Consider the following 26,770-nt stretch of genomic DNA (forward strand, 5'->3'; position numbering starts at 1 on the left):
CAACATTGAGAATGATGTTTGCTGTGGGTTTGTCATATGTGACCTTTATTATGTTGGGATAGGTTCTCTGTATGCCCACTTTCTGGAGAATTTTATTATAAATGGGTGTTGAATTTTATCAAAAGCTTTTCCTACATCTGTTGAGATGATCATATGGTTTTTATTCTTCAGTTAATATGGTGTATCACATTGATTGTGTATATTGAAGAATCCTTGTATCCCTGGGATAAAGCCCACTGGATCATGGTGTATGATCCTTTAAATGTGCTGTTGGATTCTGTTTGCTAGTATTTTGTTGCAGATTTTTTCATCTATATTCATCAGTGATATTGGTCTGTAATTTTCTTGTTCTGTGTGTGATATCTTTGTCTGCTTTTGGTATCAGGGTGATGGTGGCTTTGTAGAATGAGTTTGGGAGTGTTCCTACCTCTGCAGTTTTTTGGAAGAGTTTGAGAAGGATGGGTGTTAGCTCTTCACTAAATGTTTGATAGAATTCTCCTGTGAAGCCATCTGGTCCTGGACTTTTGTTTGTTGAAAGATCTTTAATCACAGTTTCAATTTCATTCCTTGTGATTGGTCTGTTCATATTTTCTATTTCTTCCTGGTTCAGTCTTGGAAGGTTATACCTTTCTAAGAATTTGTCCATTTCTTCCAGGTTGTCCATTTTATTGGCATAGATTTGCTTGTAGTAGTCTCTTATGATGCTCTGTATTTCAGCATTATCCATTGTAACTTCCCTGTTTCATTTCTAATTTTATTGATTTGAGTTCTCTCCCTCTTTTTCTTGATGAGTCTGGCTAATGGTTTTTCAATTTTGTTTATCTTCTCAAAGAACCAGCTTTTAGTTTTATTGATCTTTGCAGTTGTTTTCTTTGTTTCTTTTTCATTTACTACTGCTCTGATCTTTATGATTTCTTTCCTTCTACTAACTTTGGGTTTTGTATGTTCTTTCTCTAGTTCCGTTAGGTGTAAGGTTAGGTTGTTTATTTGAGATGTTTCTTGTTTCTTGAGGTAGGATTGTATAGCTATAAACTTCCCTCTTAGAATTGCTTTTGCTGCATCCCATAGCTTTTGGATCATCATGTTTTCATGGTCATTTGTCTCTAGGTATTTTTGGATTTTCTCTTTGATTTCTTCAGTGATCTGTTGGAAATTTAGTAACGTAGTGTTTAGCCTCCATGTGTTTGTGTTTTCTACATTTTTTTCTCTGTAATTTTTTTCTAATTTCATAGCGTTGTGGTTGGAAAAGATGCTTGTTATGATTTCAGTTTTCTTAAATTTACTGAGGCTTGATTTGTGACCCTGGATGTGATCTGTCCTGGAGAATGTTCCCTGTGCACTTGAGAAGAAAGTGTAATCTGCTGTTTTCGGATGGAATGTCCTATAAATATCAATTAAATCTATCTGGTCTATTGTGTCACTTAAAGCTTGTGTTTCCTTATTAATTTTCTGTGTGGATGATCTGTCAATTGGTGTAAGTGAGGTGTTAAAGTCCCCCACTATTACTGTGTTACTGCAGATTTCCTCTTTTATAGCTGTTAACATTCGCCTTATGTATTGAGGTGCTCCTATGTTGGGTGCATATATATTTATAATTGTTATATCTTCTTCTTGGATGCATCCCTTGATCATTATGTAGTGTCCTTCCTTGTCTCTTGTAATGTTCTTTATTTTAAAGTCTATCTTATCTCATATGAGTGTTGCTACTCCAGCTTTCTTTCGGTTTCCATTTGCATGGAATATCTTTTTCCATCCCCTCACTTTCAGTCTGTATGTGTCCCTAGGTCTGAAGTGGGTCTCTTGTAGACAGCATATATGAGTCTTATTTTTGTATCCATTCAGTGAGCCTGTGTCTTTTGCTTGGAGCATTTAATCCACTCATATTTAAGGTAAGCATCGAGGTGTATGTTCCTATTACTATTTTCTTAATTGTTTTGGGTTTGTTTTTTTAGGTCCTTTTCTTCTCTTGTGTTTCCCACTTAGAGAAGTTCCTTTCGCATTTGTTGTAGAGCTGGTTTGGTGGTGCTGAACTCTCTTAGCTTTTGCTTGTCTGTAAAGCTTTTGATTTCTCTGTCGAATCTGGATGAGATCCTTGCTGGGTAGAATAATCTTGGTTGTAGGTTCTTCCCTTTCATCACTTTAAATATATCTTGTCACTCCTTTCTGTCTTGTAGAGTTTCTGCTGAGAAATCAGCTGTTAACCTTATGGGAGTTCCCTTGTATGTTATTCGTCGTTTTTCCCTTGTTGCTTGTAATAATTTTTCTTCGTCTTTAATTTTTGTCAGTTTGATTACTGTCTGTCTTGGCGTGTTTCTCCTTGGGTTTATCCTGTATGGGACTCTCTGCACTTCCTGGACTTGAGTGGCTATTTCCTTTCCCATTTTAAGGAAGTTTTCAACTATAATCTCTTCAAATATTTTCTCGGGTCCTTTCTCTCTCTCTTCTCCTTCTGGGACCCCTATAATGCAAATGTTGGTGCATTAAATGTTGTCCCAGAGGTCTCTTAGACTGTCTTCATTTCTTTTCATTCTGTTTTCTTTATTCTGTTCCTCGGCAGTGAATTCCACCATTCTGTCTTCCAGGTCACTTATCTGTTCTTCTGCCTCAGTTATTCTGCTTTTGATTCCTTCTAGTGTAGTGTTCATTTCAGTTATTATATTGTTCATCTCTGTTTTTTTGTTCTTTAATTCTTCTAGGTGTTTGTTCTTTAATTCTTCTAGGTCTTTGTTAAACATTTCTTGCATCTTCTCGATCTTTGCCTCCATTCTTTTTCTGAGGTCGATCATCTTGACTATCATTTACCTGAATTCTTTCTCTGGAAGGTGCCTATCTCCACTTCATTTAGTTGTTTTTCTGGGGTTTTATCTTGTTCCTTCATATGGTACGTAGTCCTCTGCCTTTTCATTTTGTTTGTCTTTTTGTGAATGTGGTTTTTGTTCCACAGGCTGCAGGATTGTGGTTTTTCTTGCTTCTGCTGTCTGCCCTCTGGTGTATGAGGCCATCTAAGAGGCTTGTTCAAGCTTCCTGATGGGAGGGACTGGTGGTAGGTAGGTCTGGGTGTTGGTCTGTTGGGCAGAGCTCAGTAAAACTTTAATCTGCTTTTCTGCTGATGGGTGGGTCTGAGTTCCCTCCTTGTTGGTTGTTTGGCCTGATGGGACCCAGCACTGGAGCCTGCAGGCTCTTTGGTGGGGCTAATGGCAGACTCCAGGAGAGCTCACACCAAGGAGTACTTCCCAGAACTTCTGCTGGCACTGTCCTTGTCCCCCCGCGGTGAGCCACAGCCACCCCTCTGCCTCTGCAGAAGACGCTCCAACACCAACAGGCAGGCCTGGCTCAGTCTACTACGGGATCACTGCTCCTTCCCGCTGCATCCCAATGCGCCCATTACCCTGTGTGTGCCCTTCATGAGTGGAGTCTCTGTTTCCCCCAGTCCTGGCAAAGTCCTGCAATCAAATCCTGCTAGCCTACAAAGTCTGATTCTCTGGGAATTCCTCCTCCTGTTGCCGGATCCCCAGGTTGGGAAGCCTGATATGGGGCTCAGAACGTTCGCTCCTGTGGGTGGACCTCTGTGGTATAATTGTTCTCCAGTTTGTGAGTCCCCTACCCAGCAGTTATGGGATTTGATTTTATTGTGATTGCACCCCTCCCACCGTCTCATTGCAGCTTCTCCTTTGTCTTTGGATGTGGGGTATGTTTTTTGGTGAGTTCCAATGCCTTCCTCTCGGTGATTGTTCAGCAGTTAGTTGTGATTTCGCTGCTCTCGCCAGAGTGAGTGCACGTCCTTCTACTCCACCATCTTAAACCAGTCTCCAGATCTGCGTTTTAAGGAGATACTCGGAAAAGGCAACGTGAATGATAACTGAAATGAAGATGGTGGCAGACTTTGAATTTCAGGTTGAATTGGTCTGTTATTTCTTTCTGATTATAGATTTTCCACATTTTCAATTGTGTTTCTTTTTTATTCTTGATATATCTTTTGTTGATTAATTTTAGTTTTTCTTATTCAAATTACATTGATTTCATTCTATAATACTTTTTTTTTTAAATTGATTTGTAGTGGGCATTATACTGTTCTTGGGCCAGAGTCTGCATTATTGCATAACACCCTTGTTACCTTAGGACTAGCTTATTGTTTTATCGTAATTCAGTCACAGGAGCTCTGTGTTGTCTTTGGCTTGTTTAGTTTTACCCTGGTTCTTAGTATCAGTTTGGGTTGTCTCCCTGAATTTTGCAATTGCTGTTAGATATGAATGGAGATTGAGTGATGTGTTGTTTGTAATCAGTACCTTTTTACATTTTGCTTTGTTTTGATTAACTGTCATAGATTCTATACATCCTAGTCTTTGCCCTTTGGTGGTAAATTGTGACTATTTTTTTGTTGTAGTCACGGTGGTTTTGAGGATGCCTTGTCATAGGCACTAGACCTGGGTAACTTGAGCCTTTGCCCAGAGCTCATGCCTTAGAAGGCTCCCACTGTGGCCCTGGTCCGGCAATGCTATATCCCTGTGCCAGAGTCTGTGTCTTCCCCTTCCTCGATCATGCTTTGGGTACCTAGGATTCCAGAATTCCCTGTCCAAGTGGTCCTGATCCTGTGCAAACCTCTTGCCTTGGATTGTCCCCAGGAGGGCAGACTACACCAGGCTAGAGGTGGACAAGAGATAGCTGTTACAGGGCTGGCATGTGGTGGTGGGGCCGTTGGAATGGAGCTGAGACGTGTGTACTGGGGCATTCTAGGAATCAGAAGTGGGAATAAAAGATAATCAAGCTGTAGACTTTGGGTCTTTGTTTTCTTGCTCCAGGCCCCACAGATGCTAGCATTGGCCCTAATATGATATAGCTGGATGCTATTGATTTCCTTTGCATTGGTTTGAATTATTGTTTCATTTTGGCAAAATGTAACCAGGTATTACTGCTGTTCTGTAATAGTATACCGATCTTTTAACAGTATTTCACATTGTTGTGAACTTCTTGTCCCAGAAGCTCTTTTACCTGATAAGTGAAAGCTGCTAATGATTAATTTATTTCCCTAATCTTATGGTCAAATTATAGGAAGTGACATTTCATGAATCTTTTGTTCAGGATTTTCTTTTCTTTTTTTTCTTACCGTTTTGTAATCGTGCTGTTTGTTTCCGTATTGAAGAATTTTAGTACATTCTGAGCTCATTCTGTTGAAATACATTATTTTGATCAAGTGTATGAAAAAAACCTGGCCTCACACATATGTAGTTGGATAAGAGAGAGGAGCATTTTCATCATTTTTTTCTGAAAATTGTAGATATTCTTCTTTGGTACTACACTAAAACTCAATGGTAGTTTTGTAAACATTAGTTTCAGTATTAGAATTGGAAACCATAGTAGTGAGTTTTCCTACTTTGTTACAGTAAAAGCCATCATTCTGTTTTGCACTTTGAATGGATCTTTTCATATGTGTGATTGTGTAACATCATGTGATAGTCATTCAGATGATATTACTTCACTGAGTAATGCAGAGCTTTCACGTTTTGACATATTATACAATACCAGAAAATGACATTTGTCAGTATCACTAATCTCATCAGAACAGTTTTTAAGTATCGTAAGCTATTAAGTTCATGGTAAAAGAAGTTTTTGAAAATTTGAATTTTCACTTGGAAGCTTGAGTTTTATCATGGGTACCAGAAACTATCTGTATTTTCCTTGAAGTGATAGGCTCACTTGGTTTATTTTTGAGAAAATGCCTGCCACATACACAAATCTGAATTATCAGTGTTTTTCTATCAGGTTTTTTTTTTTTTCAAATAAGAATGATGTTCCACACAAAAAAGTGGTGGTTAACTTGCAACATAATCATACGTGAGCTTTTTCATTGAGACAACCGTTGTACTTTGGTAGCAGCATAAGTAGTATATGCATACTACTCATTTCAACACAAGAATACTGAAAAGATGTGCACTCAAATAATAAGAGTTTTTAAAAACTGAATGTTTTTTTCTTTTTCATCAAGGACATTCTTAAATAAAAGTGACTTTTTTTTTTTTAAACTGTGAATGCATAGCAGTGAAGAGAGTACGGTGATTACTAGCATAGTTTGGTTCCACTGTCTTGATTGGTGCTAGGATTCTAGCACTTTAACCCATCTTTGCTTTTGCACCTTTAGTGCAAATGTCAATAGAAAAATGAAAATAATGTCTTAGTATTTTTATGAAAATAAGTTTGACCTGATGGGCCCCGTGACTTCATGAAGGGGTCATGAACCACATGTTGAGAACCACAACTGTAGAGAAAAACCATAGAGAAACATTCTTCACCTTTGCTTCAGAGGCACTTCTCATATAAACCTATATCAATTTCACAATATTTTGCCATATTTGAATGCCGCCTATATTTTGGTATTCTGTTTTAACCCCAGCTGGGTGTAGTGCAATTCAATTCTGGTGCTAACTACTTGGAGTTAGCATAGACCCCACAAGTTAAAGGGCACAGTTTCCAACACAGCTGCTGGTATTTCATATGCCAGCTGCACTTCAGGAATCTCTAGGTCGCCTGTACTTCTGACTAACTGGCTATAAACTTGTCAGTTCCTTTGACTTCCTCAGGTTCGATAATTTGCTAGAATGACCCACAGAACTCAGGACAACACTATACTTATGATTACAGTTTTATTACAAAGGATACAAATCAGGAGAAACAGCCCAATGAAGAGACTCATAGGGCAATGTTTGGGAGGGAATGCAGAACTTCTGTGACTTCTCCTCATCAAATCAGGACATGTCAGTCTCCTGGCACGTGAATGTGTTCACCAACCAAGAGACTCACCGAGCCTCAGTGTCCACTGTTTTTATTGGGGTTTCATTAAGTAGGCCCAGTTGAATCATTAGCCACACGTTTGAACTCATTCTTCAGGCTCCTCCCCAGAGGTCAAATAGCTGAGAGTCCTAACCCTTTAATCACACAGTTGATCTCCTTGGTGATCAGTGCCCATCCTGAAGCCATCTGGGGGCCCACCAGGGTCACCTCATTAGTATAACAAAGGTACTCCATGTCACTCAGGAAATTCCAAGGGTTTTTGAAGATTTTTAGGAATCCAGGACAAAGACCAGACAAATTCTTTATTTTACATGTAGTTAACTTAATTTTTTTACTTAAATTGACTTTAAATTTATTCACTTCTTTTTCTTAGCCATATAGTAAGAAAAAAATATCCTTGAAATCATAGGTTTTATGTGCAATTAATTTTTTTCTAATATACATCAAAATAAATGTGTAACTGTGGACGTTGTTAAGTGCCATCTTTTCTTAGGAATAGAACCTTCAGTTTTGGCTAAAAAAGTATTGTTATTCAGAGTAAAAACTACGTTTCTCATCATTCCTTTCATACGTAAGTTCTGGATGTCAGATGTAAAGAAAAGTGTTGGGTTGGACTTTTAGGAAAGCTGGGTAAAGAGTGCTGACTGAGACTGTGCATTTCTGTTCCCCCAACTCCCTTCCTGCTGTCTGGAGTGAGCACGTGGTAGCTCATGTTTGAGCAGCCATCTTAGACTGTGAGGTAGCCTGGAAGGTAGAGGCAGCATACTGATGGTGGTAGCACTACCACACTAGCATGTATTGCCTGACAACTTGTTCCTCTTTTTCCTCTTTCTCTTTTTCTCTCTCCTTATCCCTCCGTCCCTTCCTCCCCCTCCCCTTTCCTTTCTTTCTCCTGTCCCTTTCTCCTCTCCCCACTCCCAACTGTTTATCTGTAGTGGTTTTCTTCTTCTCCTGTAACAAATTACCACAAACTTTGTGGCTTACACAACACAAGTCTATTATCTTATAGTTTTGTAGGTTAGAAGTGCAACACAGGTCTTACTGGGCCAAAACTGAAGTGTTGGCAGGGCTGTCCTTCTTTCTGGAGGCTCTTGAGGAGAATTTGTTTCCTTGCCCTTCCCGGTTTCTAAAGGCTGCTCACGTTCCTTGATTTGTGGCCCGTTTCCTCACCTTCAGAGCAGCAGCGTTGCATCTCTCTGACCATTCTCCCGTAGTCACATCCCCCTCTGATTCTCTTCTTCTGCCTCCCTCTTACACTTTTAAGGACCCTCGTGAATACAGTGGGCCTGCCCAGGTAATTCAGGATAATCTTCCAATCTCAAGAGCCTTAATTTAATCCTATCTGCAAAGTTTTTTGCCATGTCAGGTAAGCTATCCACAAGTTCCAGGGATTAGGATGTGGCCTGTGAATCTTTGGGGTGTGTGTGGTTGTGGGAGCTGTCATTGTACCTGCCATCTATCCAGCTGTCCATCTTTCTCCTCCCTTTCTTCCTCTCTTACCTGCCTAGCTGTCTCTCATCTGTCTGTCTGTCCGTCTGTCTATCTTTTGTTTGAAGTGTGTGATACTTCATCTCTGAACATTTACTTCTGCATACATCCTCGAAGAGAAGGAACATACTCTTGCATAGCCACAGTACCACGATTACACCTAAGAAAATCAACAGTGATTTTCTAACGTAATCTACTATTTAGTTCATACTCACATTTCTTTGGTTGACACACATTGTATTTGGCCTCTTTTAATCTAGTTCAGGCACCGTACTCTCTGTCCCCCAACATGCACACACCTTTTTCCCCATGGCATTGAGTTTTTGAAAGGGTGGGGCAAGGATTTTTGGGGAGAATTTCCTGTAATCTGGATTTGCCTTCATGTTTCCTCATTAGTGTCTTTTAGCTTTTTCCTCTATTCCCTATCTTTCCTATAACCTGGAAATTAGATCTAGAGCAGGGCGCAATCCAGTAGAACTTTCTGCAATGATGGAAATTTTCTATATCTGCACTGTTCAATATGATAGCCACTAGTCCCATGTAGCAATTTAAATTTAAATAAAGTTTAAAATTCAGTTTCTTAGTTACACTAGCCACATTTCCAGTACAGGCATGCCTCAGAGATACATGGGTTTGGTTCCAGACCACCCAAATAAAGCAAATATTGCAGTAAAGTGAGTCATATGAATTTCTTTGGTTTCCCAGTGCATATAAATTTATGTTTACACTATCCTGTAGTCTATTAAGTGTGCAATAGCATTATGTCTAAAAAAAACCCAATATACACACCTTAATTTAAAAATACTTTATTGCTAAAAAATGTTAATTTTCGTCTCAACTTTCAGCAAGTCAAGTCACAGTAATGACATCAAAGATCATTGGTCAGAGAGTCAGAGAGCGCCCTAACAAATATAATAGTAATATCATGAAGAGGTTGGAAATATTGCGAGAATTACCAAACTGTGACACTGAGACATGAAGTGAGCAAATGCTGTTGGAAAAATGGTGCCGATAGACTTGCTTGATGCAGGGTTGCCACAGACCTTCAACTTGTAAAACACGCAACATCTGCATAGCGCAGTAAGGCAAAGCACAAAAAAAATGTATGCCTGTACTCAGTAGATTAGATTCAGGTTATATGTTTTGGGGAAGGATTTCACAGGTAGTGGTGTGTATTTCGTATTGTGTCACGTCAGAAACCACGTACTGTCAGTTTGTCTGTTAGTGTTTGATCACTTAGTTAAGGTGATAATGAGCAGATCTCTCTATTGTAAAGGCACATCTTCTCCTTTGTGATTATTAAGTGGTCTGTGGGGGTAGTGCTTTTGTATCTTGCAAGCAAGGTTACTCCAGTAACTTTTTGCTGGCAGTAGTATCCTCTGGTGATCCTTGCCTGAATTGATCATTACAGTACATTGAGGGTGACAAATGTTGATCTTCTAAGTAATTCAATCATTGTGTATTTACTATTTGGTATTTTCCTATAAAGAATGGCTTTTCTAAAACTCTCTCCCTTTAAAATATATCACTATAGACTGATTTTCATCTTATTCAGTATGTTATAATCAATTATAGCCATTATTATTACTATTTTGATGCTCAGTTATTCTGTTTGGCTAGTCCTGTGCCTTTTGACATGATTTCATATATCTTTGAATGCTTCCTTACTAAAGTAAGGCGCAACAAGGTACCCCAGGCTCACCTTGTAATTTCCTTGTTCCAGCCCTGAAATAAATTGTTTCTTCAAGGAGCACTGGTTTCTTTCAGTGGGAGTGGCATTTTAGAAACTAAAATTTGGGTGCCACGTAGGTATGCTCATTGCTACAGATGTCCTCTTTCTTTAGATGTATCTGGTCCTTCCAATTTCTTAGCCATTTTTTCCCCTCGTGGTGGGAGTTGATTGCTTCTCACTGATTTTTCAGATCTTTTGAGTTAGTTATGACTCATCCATTTACCTTTCTGTTTCCAAAATTTTATTGCTGTCCCATATTTGCTATTGTCCTTCTCTCTTTGGAGTTTAAGCCTTTAAAAAAAATTCCTGCTGTCCTTTAGTAGGATTTTTGGAATGGTGTTGAGGTAAGTCAGTGTATTCAAGTCACCGTATTTAACTGCAGTTTTTTATATCAACACTCTCAGTATAGATTCAGATTTTACTCTGCAGAAGTAACTATGCCTAATGCTGTTGAGGATACAAAACGTGATAGACACTGTTTAGGTTGTAAAGTATTGATAGTTTCCATGTTATCTGGAGCGTTTAGCATGAGTTTGTAACTAACAGGAGTCCACGTTAAAATGTGGAAGGTGCTGAAGTTGAGGTATGTGGTATGATAATACTTTGCCTTATATTTTATGTTCTAGCACAGTGGTTCTCAGTGTTGGCTGCACATTAGAATTACTTGGGAGACAGAAAATACTGTGCCTGGTTCTCACCTCAGATCGGATTAAATCAGAATCTATTATGAGTGAAGCTAAGTTCTACAGGTTTTGAACTTCTTTTGATAGACTTGATTAGTTTAAGTGTTTCTTTGTTTTTGTTTTTTTCCTTTAAGGGCCAGTAAGATGCTTCAGGCTCATCTTGTAATTTTCCTGCCCCACACGTGGAACAAGTCAGTTTCTGTCATAGACACCGTGGTATTTCAGACCTCACACCTTAGAACATGCAGTTCTCTTTTCTGTGCCTCATTAACTCATTCATTCTTTAGGACTCAGCATCTCATTTTTCTCTGAACATAAATTTGAGCTAAGTCATTTTATAATGCCCATTGTTCACATCTATTTTAGCACTTACACTATTTTATTGCAATAATCTGGTGGTATGCATTTTCCTACCCCATTAGATTGTAAGCTTCTTGAATAAATTCTAATATTGTAGGTTTGGGTATATATATATATATATATATATATATATTTTTTTTTTTTTTTTATTTTGTGGTATGCGGGCCTCTCACTGTTGTGGCCTCTCCCGTTGCGGAGCACAGGCTCTGGACGCGCAGGCTCAGCAGCCATGGCTCACGGGCGCAGCCGCTCCGCGGCATGTGGGATCTTCTCGGACCAGGGCACGAACCCGCGTCCCCTGCATCGGCAGACGGACTCTCAACCACTGCGCCACCAGGGAAGCCCGGTTTGGGTATATTTTATGTCCTTATAAAAGTTAATTGAGCTGATCGCACACAGGAATTCCAATTTGGGAGATCTGAGAGAGGGTGGAATTATAAAGTTCCTTAAGTTTTGGCCCCTGTTCACTTTTGATTTCTTCTGTAGCCATGTTTTATGGATATTTTTGAATTATATTAAAGGAATATTATATTTCAACCTTGAAAGGCAATTAAGATTGAAGTGGAAGCAGTCAGAGGTATTGGAATTTAAATTGTGCTTCTGTGAGAGGTGGTTTTAGAGGCAGACTGAAATAGGTGATAACTTAAGCAGTGGTTTTAAATGAAGCCTTTGTTCAGTTATAATTATAATATTTAAAAGTTGAATATATAGTGGCCTTTATAATAAAACATTTTAAAGGAATCTTATGCAGTCTTGTAGACAGTGAATTGATATTTTGAATTTTCGAGATTCTGTACCATCTTTCAATGTTTATTGCTGTGTACTTGTCATTTTTATGTGAAGGCAATCATTATGTACTGTTGTTTTATTTTCTTATTTTGACTTTTCTTTTTTTTATTGTGAATATCTTTCCATTTTATTTTTTTTCTTTTCCATTATGGTTTATTAAGGATAGTGAATATAGTTCCCTATGCTATATAGTAGGACCTTGTTTATAAATCCTATATATACTAGTTTGCATCTGCTAATCCCAAACTTCCAGTCCATCCCTCCCTCACCCCCCATCCCCCTTGGCAACCACAAGTCTATTCTCTATGTCTGTGAGTCTGTTTGTGTTTTGTGGATAAGTTCATTTCTGTCATATTTTAGATTCCACATATAAGTGATAACATACAGTATTTGTCTTTCTCTTTCTGACTTGACTTAGTATGATAATCTCTAGGTCCATCCATTTTGCTGCAAATGACATTATTTCATTTTTTATGACTGAGTAGTATTCCATATTGCATATGTGTGTGTGTGTGTGTGTGTGTGTGTGTGTGTGTATCACGTCTTCTTTATCCATTTATCTGTCAACGGACATTTAGGTTGCATCCATATCTTGGCTATTGTAAATTCACTTTTCTTATAATAGTACATTTCTTTGTGGTTTTGTAATTTATGCATTTTCCATTTTAATGGCAATATGTTACCCCATTTTGTTGATATATAGTGATTTACTTAGCCATTTCTTAATTGTTTGGTATTTTTTATTTGCATCTTACCACAATTACAGAAAGTGCACTATAATCGTTTTTATATAAATAGCTTTGCATTTTCTTTTCTGGAGACTGAATATGTGTTACAGAGCCTTTACCTTATAATAGAATTATCTGTGGCAGAAATTTAATAGAAACATGGAGATAGTGTGAAGTAGGTAAGGAGCCAGATAGACCTGATTTCTAGTTTTGACAGCTACTTTACTAGCTGTGTGATCTTGAATAAACTAGTTAAGTGATGACCCTCAGTGGTAGAATTGGATTAATAAAGCTAACATTATTATGCATTTATAATGTGACAGGTGCTATTCTAAGTATTTTACATGTATTAACCCATTTAAACTTCAGGTCAGCTCTGTGAGGTATTTCTTATTGTTCTATTATTATTATTCCTATTTTTAAAATGTGGAAACAGGCTTAGAGAAGTAAAAGAGGTCAGATGGCTACTCATAATGGTGGTGTTATGGTAACCAAGTGCCATCTAGAGGTGGCTCAGACCTCTAGAGTTGGTTCTCTTATTCACCCTGGACTGCCAGGGCACCAGCTACATCCCTTCCCTTAATTTGGGTCCTAGGCAGGCAAATTGGCCTTTATGGGCCAGATTAATGATAACTGAAATTCCTGCAACTGGAGCTGGAGTGAATTGTGACGTCATGCTGGCAATACTTTAACCCTGGGCTTACTGTAGAAACTGCACCCTAAGAGCGAGGGTCACTCTAGATTTTCATATTGTCTTCAAACCTCTGTCTATTTAAAGTTGCTTTTAAGGGAGTGGTGATAAAAACTTAGATTTGTATTTTTATATTAACATCTAGTAAGCCTTCTTTATCCTTCACTGTCCTCTTCACCTCCATCTTCTTTTTAACCAACAATTGAATACTTGTCTAACTAGGATTTAACTCCTAGATTGCTAGGCAGTTATAGAGTGCCAGAGTCTTTTAGACCCAAAAAGGAATCTGAAAAGTACCTAGTTCAACCACCTCACTTATATGAAAAAACAGACCACACAGTCAAGAGGGTGATTTAGAACTCAAGCCTATGTTTCTGACCTAAGTCCAGCGTAGGGTTCATTCCATTGTACTGTTCACTACCTTATTTGTAATAGTCTTTAAAAAATATTATTACTATGTATCCTTTTTAGGAATGATATACTTGGACTTAGTAGCTTGCTACCTCTGTATTATATTCACTATCAGGAAACAGCTATATTTGTTTTTAGTTCTTTGCAGTTTTATAAAGTGCTCTCTCATCCTTTATCTCATTTGTTTGTTATGAAGATAACCTTTTGCTCATGTACCTGAGGTTCTTGAATAGTGGCACAGGTTCCTTTGTTATTCTAGCATGTCCATTGCTTCTGTACATTCACAAATCCAGGTACCTTCAGATATATGTGTTGACTCACTCTATTGAGATTATAAAGTTCAGGCTTTGTCGTTTCTCAGCTCCAGCTCTTTTCATATCTTCTGGGTGCTCCTGAAGTCTAAGGCATGAAATTCCAGGAATGATGATAATTCGTTATTTTGAGGGGCTCATATTTCTTGGCTTCTTAAGACTGCTTGTGATCAGGGAAGTTCTTTTTAAAACTTAATCAGAGGTTCAATATATAGTTAAGCAACACGTTGTGTAGAAACAAACACAAAGATAATCATATCATTTATCGTACTAACATTCTTCAATCAAAACCGTGTTAGAGATAAGATAAATTTTATGGCTGTAATGTGTGTCCATGCGATTTGGTTGGTGTCAAGGAAGGGCGTGAATTGTTAGTTTAAGGCTAGACACCGAATGCCAAAACTTTCTACAGCAGGGGCCTATTACCTAATCAACTCATACAAAGCCTGGAGATTCTCAAGAGGATCCTCTCTGCTTCATGATTAGGTTAAATTAGTTGAACAAAGTCAAGTCTGTGAGAAAAATCTGTCAGTTTGTTACTGATTATCTAACCTAAAAAAAAAATAAAAGGAAATAAAAGGTATAGTGGTTTTCCTGGAGATTTTTAGAGTCTCTGTATTTTGGCAGACCATATATTAAGACTTATTTGTTTGAACTGTATGCAGTTCAGTATTTGTTTGGGAATAGAATGTGAACATTTTAGGATCACTTTATGATAGTACTGGGTAAATAAGCATTAGAGTTAAGCTTTTTATCCTTGGGTTTCTAATAGCTACTGCTAAGGTGAGCCTTATATGTTAAGATTATCTGAAGATAAGACTGCAAGTCATTGGCTCAAAGTTCAAAGGAGAGCATTAGCTTCAAGGTCATAAACCAGTGAGTTGTTATCCATCAATTTGTAACAGAAGTACAGATGAACAACATTTACCTAGACAATCTCGTATCATTTACCTGCAGTTTGAGGTCAGTCTATATAGGGGCTTATGTAGGTGCTTTGAACTATTTTGCAGAGATGAGAGTTCAAATTTATTTTTATTCTTTAATTTGAGGCACAAGGTGTTTTTGTGTGCCTTTTGCCACAGCTGATATTAACCCCATTTTGCCCATCCTTAAAGCCAGATTATGTTCTGTTTCAACTATGGAGCTGAGCTTAATTAGGTTATTTAGAGAAGAGTTTTATTTTCTAGCACTCCATATTTTGCTCTTTGTTTCATATGTGTTAGTCCTCCTTGCCTCCCTCCTCCCCCGCCCGCTGTTTGACTGTGAGCTTTGTGGGCCCAAGATATGTGTCTTATTTTAGAATCTGTAACACAAAGTTATATGTAATGGGGACCATCAGCTAAAGTAGATAACTGAGCCAGGCTAGATGGGACCCATGTAGAAGGGAGAGCATACATCAAGAGGCCTCTGCTTATCAGCTTGATTCCAGCAGATTTTTTTTTTTTTTACATCTTTATTGGAGTATGATTGCTTTACAGTGGTGTGTTAGTTTCTGCTTTATAACAAAGTGAATCAGTTATACATATACATATGTTCCCATATCTCTTCCTTCTTGCGTCTCCCTCCCTCCCACCCTCCCTATCCCACTCCTCTAGGTGGTCACAAAGCACGAGCTGATCTCCCATTCCAGCAGATTTTTACCTTGTGGGACTATGAGCTAGATGTTGCCTGAACAAAAGGTATCCACTGATGCTATCTAGCTTGTGGCCTATCAGTTTGCTGTTTCTTTAATAGAACCTAGGAACACACAGAAAATACTTGGTACATACTTGTATTTTGGTAGATGCTTATTGTGTCATAAAACTGGCTACACTGCTTTTGAAGGACTACCTTAGGTGTCATACGTGTAATATGATGTAAGATGTATACGAATGTTCTATTAAAGGATTTTCTCTTTTTCAAAGAAGATGAGTACACTAATAAAGAGATTAACTCTCACCCTAGAATCAGCAGATTTGGATATTGAATATTCATTGCTTTGTCCACAGAAGATCCTTTGGCTCACTTTCCAAGTTAGAAACCAGTGATAACACATTGTAGTAAACTACTGCATATTCTGAGGGCTCTCAAAAGAATGATGTAGTAAACTGTTAGAATACCTGAATGCTGTGCAATTAATGTGTCTATTTTTTATTTCTTGAATTCCGGAGTAAGCTTTTGTTTTTCCTTTTCTCTAGCCCCCCAAACAATGTTGTTAGGATGTACTCTTGGTTCTTCTTTTGTAGTGTCTCATACCTTATTTCTTCTGTTTCATTCCTATAGATACCATCCTAGTTTAAACTTTTTATTGCTCATCCTGGGACATCTACACTAGCCCCACAGTGCCTTTTCTATTCCGTATTTAGAGTATCTCCAGGTTTGTCTGTTTTTTGTTAATCCTTTTCTTAGGTCATAAACAAACTCTGATTAAAGGCAAAAACATAAGACACACACATGCACACACACACACCAGAAAAAAAGACTTCTTTCAGTTGTGCACTTTCTTGATGACCAAACTCCATGTCCTTCATTCCCCCTTCTAATCTTATCATTTCTTAGTCCCTTATAAGATAGTCAGCTTGTTCTCTGCTCCTCCCAATAGCTTTATTTCACTCTCTCGCTTTTCCTTATGCTATTTCTTCTAAGGGGAATGACCTCTCTCCTTGATGCCTTATATCATTTCTTTTATTATTGTACTATTCTTTAAATCTTTTACTGTTCTTTCATTACCAGACTAGGTTAGAAGTTTCTAAAGGGTAGTGACTGTATTTCCTGCTGCATCTTTGAACTCCATATAATGTCTAATACCATGCTTTGTGTGTAGCAGGCATTCAACTAATATTCCTGAACTTGATTAGTGCTTTATATTTTCCCTCCTTCATTTTTTTTTATTGTGGTAAAATATACAAAACATAAAATTAACCCTTTTAACCATTTTTTAGGTATACAGTTCCATAAAATCAAGTACATTCTCATTGCCATACAACCATCACCAACCATCCCTCTCCAGAGCCTTTTCATCTTCCCCAGCTGAAATTCTGTGCCTGTTGAATGCTAACTCCCCACTTCCCCCTTTCTCACAATCCCTGGCAACCACCATTCTACTCTCTGTCTCTATGAACTTGACTACTCTAGGAACCTCACTATAAGAAGAATCATGCAATATTTGTCCTTGTGCAACTGGCTTATTTCAGTCAGCATGAAGTCTTCAAGTTTATGCTATAGCATGTGTCAAATTTTTCTTCCTTTTTAAGGTTTAATAATATTCCATTGTATGTGTATATACAATATAAACACCACATTTTGTTCAGCCCTTCCGTCTGTCGTGGGTTGCCTCTTTACTCTGTTGATAGTATCCTTTGATGCCTGAAACTGTTAAATTTTGATGAAGCCCAATTTATTTTTTCTTTTGTTGCCTTGAGTTTTGGTGTCATATCCAAGAAATCATTACCATATTCAGTGTCATGAAGCTTTCCCCCTATGTTTTCTTCTAAGGGTTTTATAGTTTTAGCTCTTACTGTTAGGTTGTTGATTTAATTTTTGTATATGGTGTAAGTAAGAGTCCAAATTCATTTTTATTGTATGTGAATATATCTAGTCTTCCCAGCACCATATGTTGAAAAGACTGTATTTTCTCCACTGAATAGTCTTTCCCTCATTCGTATTTCATTGAATGAGCTTCAACTTTAGTGTCACTGCTGTGACTATAATAGGTTTTAAGATCTTTCCTGTCACTGTCTTGTCTTAAAGGCTTAAAACTTGCTTATGCTTTCTTCACTTGGAAGTAAAAGAGGAGGACCAGGGAAGATGTATACATTGAAAACAGAACCATCATCTATCATCTGTCTGTCCTCTTATTAACTGCTTGTTTAGATAGAGTAACCCTCTTTGTTCTGTACCTCACCTTCCTGAAACATAGTAGAAACATTAGAATACTAGTCTGAAATTTTAAGTCACTTAGCCTTTCTGGACTTCTGATTCCTTTTCTGTTAAATGAGAAGATTGAGCTAAATGATCTCTCATGTGTCTTTTGCTATAAAAATTCTGTGATACTTGTGAATGGCTTTTGAACAGTTAGTAAAAATTCAATGGAGAGTAGAACAGTTTTATTATACCAAAGGAATACATTAAACTTGGTATCCCCAAGAATATATTACCTTTATTACTTTGTCTACAGTTTTGGTATTTTCTCCATACACGAACAGAAGTTTTAAACATAGCTATGATGAGTTTCTTTCAATGGTAAAACACTTAGTTTCTAAGTATTTCTGTGGTTTGTAGTATTGCCGTCTTTATTTTCTTTATGCATTAAGGAGAAGGGACATAAGTTCAGGTACATGAAATTTCCATGAAGAAAGAGGACCAGCAACCAGGTGAAAAACTGAGCTAGAACAGAGACAGACACCTCTCTTCTGGAAAGTCAGAGAATACTAAAGTCTAGAAAGGGGTTTTTCGGATGCTTCACCCCTGAATACATCTTTGAGAGGCCCGTGTCTGTATACTGTGTATGCATATATTAATTGATGGCCAAAAAGCCATTTTTTTCCTCATGTCACCTGTAGTGTTGATTGTGTAATTAAACTTACCTATTAAACTACAGTTAGTTATAATATGATTGAGTTCATTTTACCTTATAAAATTTTTGTCATTGCTGTTTGTCTCTTGTCTTTTTATAACATTATGTGGAAATGAAAATGATGATAGCTAATATTTGTTGAGTGCATGATACATTTGTTTTAACTTTATTATTGTTTTCATATCTTTTCAAAGAAAATGATATTTTAGTGATGGTATTTTATCAGGAACTATTCTAGAGCCCAGGAGAGAAGTTAATTCATTACATACAGTGATTTCCTAACAACATTAAGGATTAATTCTCTCGGTCAAAAAAAGGTGACTGGGTAGCTATGAAGACAAGATGACACAGAAACTTTGTAAAGTTTTTGAATTTTGAACTCTCTGAATGTATTATCATTAGTACTAAGTTATTAATACCAAATTAAATCATTAGTGATAAAGTGATATATTACCTTTAAAACTTTTCATTCAGAATCCTGACTCATGTATTTAGAAAGAGAAATAAAAATCTTGCCTCTGTCAAGTATTATTTCAAATCACAGCAGTAATGATATTTATACTTAAGTGTTCTAGATTGCAGAAGCAAGCTAGACTGCTGCTAGGCATTCTGAACAGCAGTACTAAAAACCTGAAATGAGAAGCAAATCTGGCATGCAATAGCAAAATTGGGGGATATATCTGTTTAACCAGAGAATGTCCTTAGTTTGGTAAAAGGGTTAGAAATGCAGTCTACTTTGGAGACTGATTAAAAATGATAAAATAAAGAATGATGTGCTCAATGAGCTACAACTCAAATAGAGGAAATTTAATGGGAAGTGATTACATTAGTAGCAGATGGGCTTGCTTCCTGAATTGCAATTTTACTGGAAATCCTAGAACAGCTTAAATTTGTTTTTCACATTTAGAGTCTGATAAAAAGATAGGTTAAAGAGATTTGTTTATTTGGTGTGTTATTGTGATTCTTACCGTGTCTTTTGGATACTTCATTTTTACCAGGCTATTTTTATGATTCCCACAAACCCACCACCAACATTCAGGAAGCCAGAACTTTGGTCTGATGATTTCACCGATTTTGTTAAAAAGTGCCTAGTGAAGAATCCTGAGCAGAGAGCTACTGCAACACAACTTTTACAGGTCAGTGCTTGTGTCTCTAAGGGGAGGATATTTTCTTTACACCTTTTAGCTTTCTGACATTGACCAGAATTGAGTTTCATTAACTGATTTATTTATTTATTTTTTCATTAACTGATTTCTAAAGATGAAAACCTCCCAAGAAATATGGATTGATTTAGAGAGAGACCTACAGACACACACACCATTCTTCTCCTGTATGTTCTTTTTCTCTCATTTTTTTCTTTTGTTTTCCAAGTTCAATCTTCTCTCCGCCCCCCTTTTTAATTTTTGTTGTCAATTCTTTCCTCCTAAAGTTATGTTAAAACTAAACTTCCATAGGGTTCTCATTTCAGATATGAGTTCTCGTTTCCATTATTACTGTTTCTTATGTTTTTCTTCCTGATGTATTATTCCTTGACCCAGCATTTCTTCTTTGACTTTTTGCTCTATAAGATACATAAATGCAAGATTCCTGAACTCCTTGTGAAGATCACATGTTATAAATACTGGTTACAAGATGACTTAAATGAAGAGTTTCAGTGTCCCTGTACAACTTGACTTTGTATCCAGAGTGTCAGGAGGTTTTTTTTTTTTTAATCTGCTTTGACATTAAATGCAAATAGAAATAATTTAATACTTTTAATAAGTATTTCTGAGTCTTTACTTTCCCAGCAGAACTGGCTTAGACCTCTAAGCTATGATAAGTGTACATGTTAACAAAACTTGATATTTGGAAAATAATTCTTTTTGTTAAGTGACAAAAGGATTAAAAACATAGTTATAAAAAGTGATTTTTCCATGGTACCGTTTTTAAAAAAGGAATTGTTGAGGGATATAAGAAGCAGGCTCTTAAATGTAAGGTTTATTGTTATGAAAATTTAACTTAATCTCCATGGAAGGCGATTTAGCAATATCTGTCTAGAATAAAACACCATATATTCTTTGACCCAGCAATTACTTTTCTAGAAATTTACTCTACAGAGAAATTTAACCATGTGTGAAATAACATATGTGTAAAAGTCTTCATAAAACAATGTAACGGCAAAAGATTGGAAACAACATAAATATAAACAAGCAATTTGAGGTCCATCGAGGGGAGTGATTGGCAAAATACACACGTCTACACACACATATATGTATATATACATATGTCAATGCTTATCGTGGAGTAGCTCTAGAAAAATAAGCAAGAAACTGCCTCCAGAGAAGGTAACTATATGGCTGACAAGAGTGGGATGGAGACTTACTTTTTGCTGAAGGCTCTCTTTGAGCCTTTTGGGTTTTGTGTTATGTGCAAATATTACCTTACAAAAGTTACTTAGTTGAAACATTTATTTTGAAATATTGTCCGCACTTCAAAGGAATTTTAAGCACATAAATCAAGGACGTATTGCTTTTGTTACTGTATTGACTGTCTAAATTATTCAGCCCTAAAGAAGTCAAGAAAGAAGCAGGGAGGGGAAATAACAGAAAAAGTGGGACAAATAGTACAAAATCTGATGACGATAAAGTAAATCCAAATGTATCTGATTTCTGGTTTTTGGATAATTTAACCAATATTTCTTTCTAGTCTTTCTTCCATAATCTTTTCTAATCTTTTTAAAGAAATTCTGTGTTTAGCCTAGAGTTTTTAGGGTGGAAAAGCATTTAAGAACTATTCTAGTAAAATTTCCTAATTTTGTTTATGAGAGTACCGAAGCCCAGAAAGGTTCAATGATTCACTGAAGGTCACACAGTGATTAAGGGATTCTTCTAGGTTTATCCCACTTGTCCTCCAGCCCCACTTGTCATCGTTTCTCCATTCTGCTTTTTACCCAGGAAGTTGACCTGTATGAATGACATTAGGAAGCTCTGTTACCCTCTGGCTTCTAGTTGGGTTTGGCCCAAGTATTTTTCTTTATAATAAGGGCAAACAATGCAACTGGTTTTGTATAGTGCTTATGAGCCAATAATTGTTTTTTTGATTTTTAAAAACTTTTTCTGTTGTGCTGTTGTTGACCATGGAGGCCCTCTGTTATAATGTGGTATCCTCATCTGGCCTCTTAATTGACCTCTTTCTTGACCTCCCCTTTTTTCCCTTTATAAATACTGAAATAATAGACTTGTAGTTCCTTATACAAATCATGCTTTTTCAATCCTCTATACCTTTTTTCATGGTGTTTCTCCCACCCCCAACTTGCTAGTTTAAAGACTGCCTTTACCAACAGGCTTCTTTTTACTCATTGTCTCACTGTTTCTAATTCAAATTAGGTACTCCTCCAGAAAGCCTTGCCTTCATCTTTGTTCAGGCCAGTTGTTCCTCTGTGTTCCCATAAGCACCCTGTGCATATCATTTACCATGTTAGAATCAAATAACTTGTTTCTGTGTCTTTGTCCTAGATTGTAACTAATTCAGGGTCAGGGGCTATATGCCTTTTGGAAGGGGATTACTTTTGCACTCCTGGTACCTAGTGCTTAATACATGTGTATTGAATTCAATATGTGTTTATTTAAGATAACAAACTTCTGATTTTAAAAGCTTTTTAGATAGGATTATTATCTGTTGTCTCATTAGTGTCTCATTAGATGCCTTAGAGTTTTATTTTGCTGGATGTCTGGAAGCCATTCTGGCTCTTAAAGGACTTTCACATGTGTCTTCTATAAGTTAAATTATATTTTAACTTTAAGAATACAGTCTTATTACCAAGTTTTAATGGACATTTGGCTATAATCTACATGTACAGATTTTACTATATTGATTTCTAGACTTTGATAAACAGTTTCTAAAGAGGAATTCGTGCTGAATTTTTTATAGTGGTTTATTTTCTGACATAAGATAGATAATTGTGTAAGTTTAAAAGAATTGTAGACTGAGACTGAAAGGATCCTTTGAGATTATTGAGTTGAACTCTTAGTAGTTTTTTGAAAGATGAGGATATTGAATCCCCAGGGACAAGGTTCAAGTTCAGCCTAGTGCCACTAGAGCTCCTGATCTGGAAATGTTCCTTGTACCTTCTGGTGGGTAGCCTAAAACCTGAAAGTCAGCTCTTGCCCTAGTCTGGCCTTCTAGAAGAATGAGATCTGCCATTATTCGAATTAACCCATGGGCTTTGCTGGAACAGCTGGTGTCATGGGTCACTCTGTGAACTCCCATGGCATGTGACTTATTCTTCATTTTACCAGATCAAGTGAGGAGTAGAAACTTTATCTATCTCACTGTCCTTCCCATTTATAATATAATTATCTTTAATACTTCCTCTTCATAATTGAGATCCATATCAAAGTGTTACAGTATTTGTTTTAACCTTTAAACCAGGGGTCCCCAACCCCCAGGCCGCAGACCAGTACTGGTCCGTGGCCTGTTAGGAACCGGGCTGTACAGCAGGAGGTGAGTGGCGGGCGAGTGAGCGAAGCTTCATCTGCCGCTCCCCATCGCTCCCCATCACTCCCCATCACTCCCCATCGCTCACATTACCGCCTGAGCCATCCCCGCCACCCATGGAAAAATTGTCTTCCATGAAACCGGTCCCTGGTGCCAAAAAGGTTGGGGACTGCTGCTTTAAACGATCGAGAAAACTCAAGAGAATAAGGGAAATCTGTTATATTGTGTTTAACCCATTTTTGCTCTTTCCAGTGTTCTTTCTCCTAATGTTCCAAAGTTCCTTCTTTTGTTACTTTCTTTTTGTTTTAGCCATTCATTTAGGGTAGGTCTGTGGTAACAAATTCTCTTAGTTTTCCTTCATCTGAGAATGTCTTATTTCCTCTTCATTCCTGAAAGATATTTTCACCGGCTATAGAATTATTCATTGACAGTTCTTTCAGTACTTGGAAGCTGTTGTGCCACTGTCTTCTGACATCCATGGTTTCTTATGCGAAATCTACAGCCATTTGAATTGTTTTACCCCTTGATCATTTCAAGATGAATTGATCTTTGTCTTTATTTTCAGAAGTTTAATTATGATGTGCCTTGGTATGGCTTTCTTTGGGTTTATACTTTAGTTTAGAATTTGTTCAGCTTCTTGCATCTGTGGGTTTATATCTCTTGCCAATTTTGGGAAGTTTCCAGTCATTATTTTTTCAAACACTTTTCAGCCCTACCCTCTTCTATCTTTCTAGGACTCCATTGACACAAATGTTAGATTTTTTTAGTCCCACAGATTCCTGAGGTTCTGTTCATTTATCTTCCAGTTTAGTTTCTCTCTGTTGTTCATATTGTGTAATTTCTACTGTTCCATATTTTGATTCACTGAATCTTCCCTCTGTCCTCATTCTGCTGTTGAGCCAGCCCATCCATCAGGTTTTCATTTTTGTTATTATATATTTTAGTTCTAAAATTTTCATTTGTTTCTTTTTTATATCTTCTAATTCTTTGCTGAGACTTTCTAATTTTTCATGTGTTTACAAGCATGTTTGTAATTGCTAATTGAGGATTTTTATGATGACTGCTTTAAAATCCTTGCTGGATAATTCTGATATCCATGTCATCTTGATGTTGGTATCTATTGATTGTATTTTCCCATTTAAGTTGAGATTCTCCTGCTTCTCGTTATGATGAGTGATTTTCAATTGAAACCTGGGCATTTTGGGTATTATGAGACTCTGGACCTTACTTAAATTTTCTGTAATAAGTGGAGTCCTCTAACATGGCTTCAGTGGGGTAGAGGGGCACCACCTCATTTCTGGCAGGTAACATTAGAAGTCCAGGTCCCCAGCTTGGTCTCCTTTGACATGTAGGGTGGGGGAGGGGTTCCTTATTACCACTGTACAGGGGTGAGAACTCAGGTTCCCTCAGTGGCCTCTTCTGCCGCTGCAGGGCCTCAGTATAGCTGGGTGGTGATGAAAGTTCTGATTCTCCACTAGGCCTCCTCTGATCCCACTCTAGCAGAGAGGGAGGTGGGGTTTCTTTACTACTGCCTGGTAGCAATATAAGTCCAGGCTTTCTTGTGATCTCCACCGACACTCCCCACTGGGGGTGGGGAGCGCTTTTTATACTGCCTGGTATAGATGAATGCCCTAGCTTAACATTTGGTTTTCTCTGATACCACTGCAGTTAAAGGATTGGACAGCCTCCAGAAGGTAGAAGTCTAGGTTCCCCACCCAGCCTTTGCTGGTTGGGGTGGGGCATGTGCTTTCTCTCTGGTGTTTGGGTGGAGTAGAATGGTGATTGTCTAAAAGAGAAGGTGGCACACTGGCTAGCTGTCCCTTTCCTGATCCTTTGGCTCAAGAGAGCAGGCTTTTGTAGGAGCTTTTTTAGTTTGTATCCATTGGTGTTTCTGGGTTGCTGGCTTCTCCAATAACCAGTCTGGGATAAATGAGGTAAAAAAAAGCCCATGGACTCACAGCTGTGTCTTTCCTTTAGTCCTCTGGTCCCTAGTTAATCTGCCACCTTTCAGTGTCTTCCTGTGTTTGTTTTATTGTCCAGGGTTTTAGCTATACTTTAATGGAGAGGTATAGGGGAAAGTATGACTGCTCAATTTGTCCACAAGCAGAAGTCTGTTCTTCAGTTCACTTTAAACTCTTGTTTTCTTAACTTTTATGAAGAAATAATTTATTTGAATTCTTTCAGTTCAGAAATTGATCATTCAGAACATGAACAAAAATTTAAGAGGAAACGGTTCAAATTTTAAAAGAATAAATCTTCAAACAGCCTTACTCTTTAAAATACATGACCAAGAATGTGATAGGTTGATTTTGGGTATTCTTTGTCTTATCATTAGTTCAGGTGGTTTAAGAATTCTTGCCCTTTTTTAGTTTATATTTTAGTTTACTCTTTTCTTTTTTTTGTCCACACCACTCGGCTTGTGGGGTCTTAGTTCCCCAACCAGGGATCGAGCCTGAGCCCCTGCAGTGAAAGCGCCAAGTCCTAACCACTGGACCACCAGGGAAATCCTAGGTACATTTAGAAATAGTGAAACTATATTGCCTTTTGGAATTTGGTGTGTTTACCTTTTCTTTTTTAATTGATATTCTTTTTAAAACTCTTCATATAATTACCTTCTTGTCTGACATAGATGTTAAATTTTTAGTTCATTTATGTTTTTTTCCCTTCATTTTATGGCGCTGGGTTGAATAAATATTCTCCTATATTACCCTCTAGTTCTTTTATATTTCCATTTTCTTTTGATTTTTAACTTCTTGATCTATCTGGCATTTATTTTGATATTTCTGTGGTAAAGATCTAGTCTAATTCTACCCACCCCACCCCCCCAAAAGAAAAAAGAAACAGCAGGCAATAAGTATTTTTTCCTCACTGATTGGAATTGCTGCCTTCATAATATGCCAGCTTATTTCGTATGTTATATTCTATTTCCAGTCATTATATTCTGTTTTGTTGTTCTTTCCATTCTTATGCTGGTACCACATGCTTCTCTAGGCATTTAACAAAAAGATGTAACTTCTGTTTATTGATTTTTCTGCTAACTCAGTCTGATTATATTATGCACATCACTTTATTCTTTACTTTTTACCTGTTTTATTTCTCAGTGACTGAAAAGGAATATTAATACCTCCTATTCTTATTTAGATCAACTTCTTATGTCTCTATTTTTGTTACACATAATGCTGTACTAATATATTGAGTTTATAACTATAATATATTTCTTTGTATTATGTCCCTTATTAATATTATATGACTCTTCCTTCATTCACTATTTTTTCCCTTCAATTCTGCTTTTTTTGATGTTAGTCTTGATATTATTTTATGTTTGACTAATATTTCATTGCCTATCCTTGACTTTTAACCCAAGTTCTTTTTAGTATGCCCCTGCAGAAATATAATTTGGATTTATTTTATTAAGTGTATCTCATATAGAAAGCATGTAGCTGAATTTTTCTTATGAACTAAGTGTCTTTTAGTACTTAACTAAAATACTGCTTAATAAATGGAAATTCAACCCATTTATTTACATTGGTTTATAGTAATAATATTCCAGTCACAGTTGCCATGGTTTTTTTTTTTGCCACCTCGTTTTCTCTGTTTTTTTTTGTTGTTGTTCTGTTCTTTTTTATGTTGCTTTGCATTTTAAAATTTTACTACCAGCTACTTTTAAAAAGTCTTTAAAAATATTCTTTAAAAATCTGCCAATGTGTCTGATAAAACTTCTCTTCTGATTATCAAGAATGCTCTAATAGAATGGCCTTGT

General features: G+C 37.1%; 1 protein-coding gene across 1 annotated transcript in view; it reads left to right on the forward strand.

Annotated features, from left to right (window-relative positions):
- STK3 (serine/threonine kinase 3) overlaps positions 1-26,770 on the forward strand; it is a 324,871-nt gene that overhangs the window by 170,675 nt on the left and 127,426 nt on the right. Inside the window, exon 7 of the mRNA XM_029222626.1 lies at positions 19,533-19,670. Within this exon, the coding sequence (XP_029078459.1) occupies positions 19,533-19,670 (138 nt within the window). The remainder of the gene's footprint in view (positions 1-19,532; positions 19,671-26,770) is intronic.

This window comes from Monodon monoceros, unplaced genomic scaffold, assembly GCF_005190385.1.
Source record: "Monodon monoceros isolate NGI ecotype Baffin Bay Population unplaced genomic scaffold, NGI_Narwhal_1 Super_Scaffold_14, whole genome shotgun sequence".
Classification (NCBI taxonomy): Eukaryota; Metazoa; Chordata; class Mammalia; order Artiodactyla; family Monodontidae; genus Monodon; species Monodon monoceros.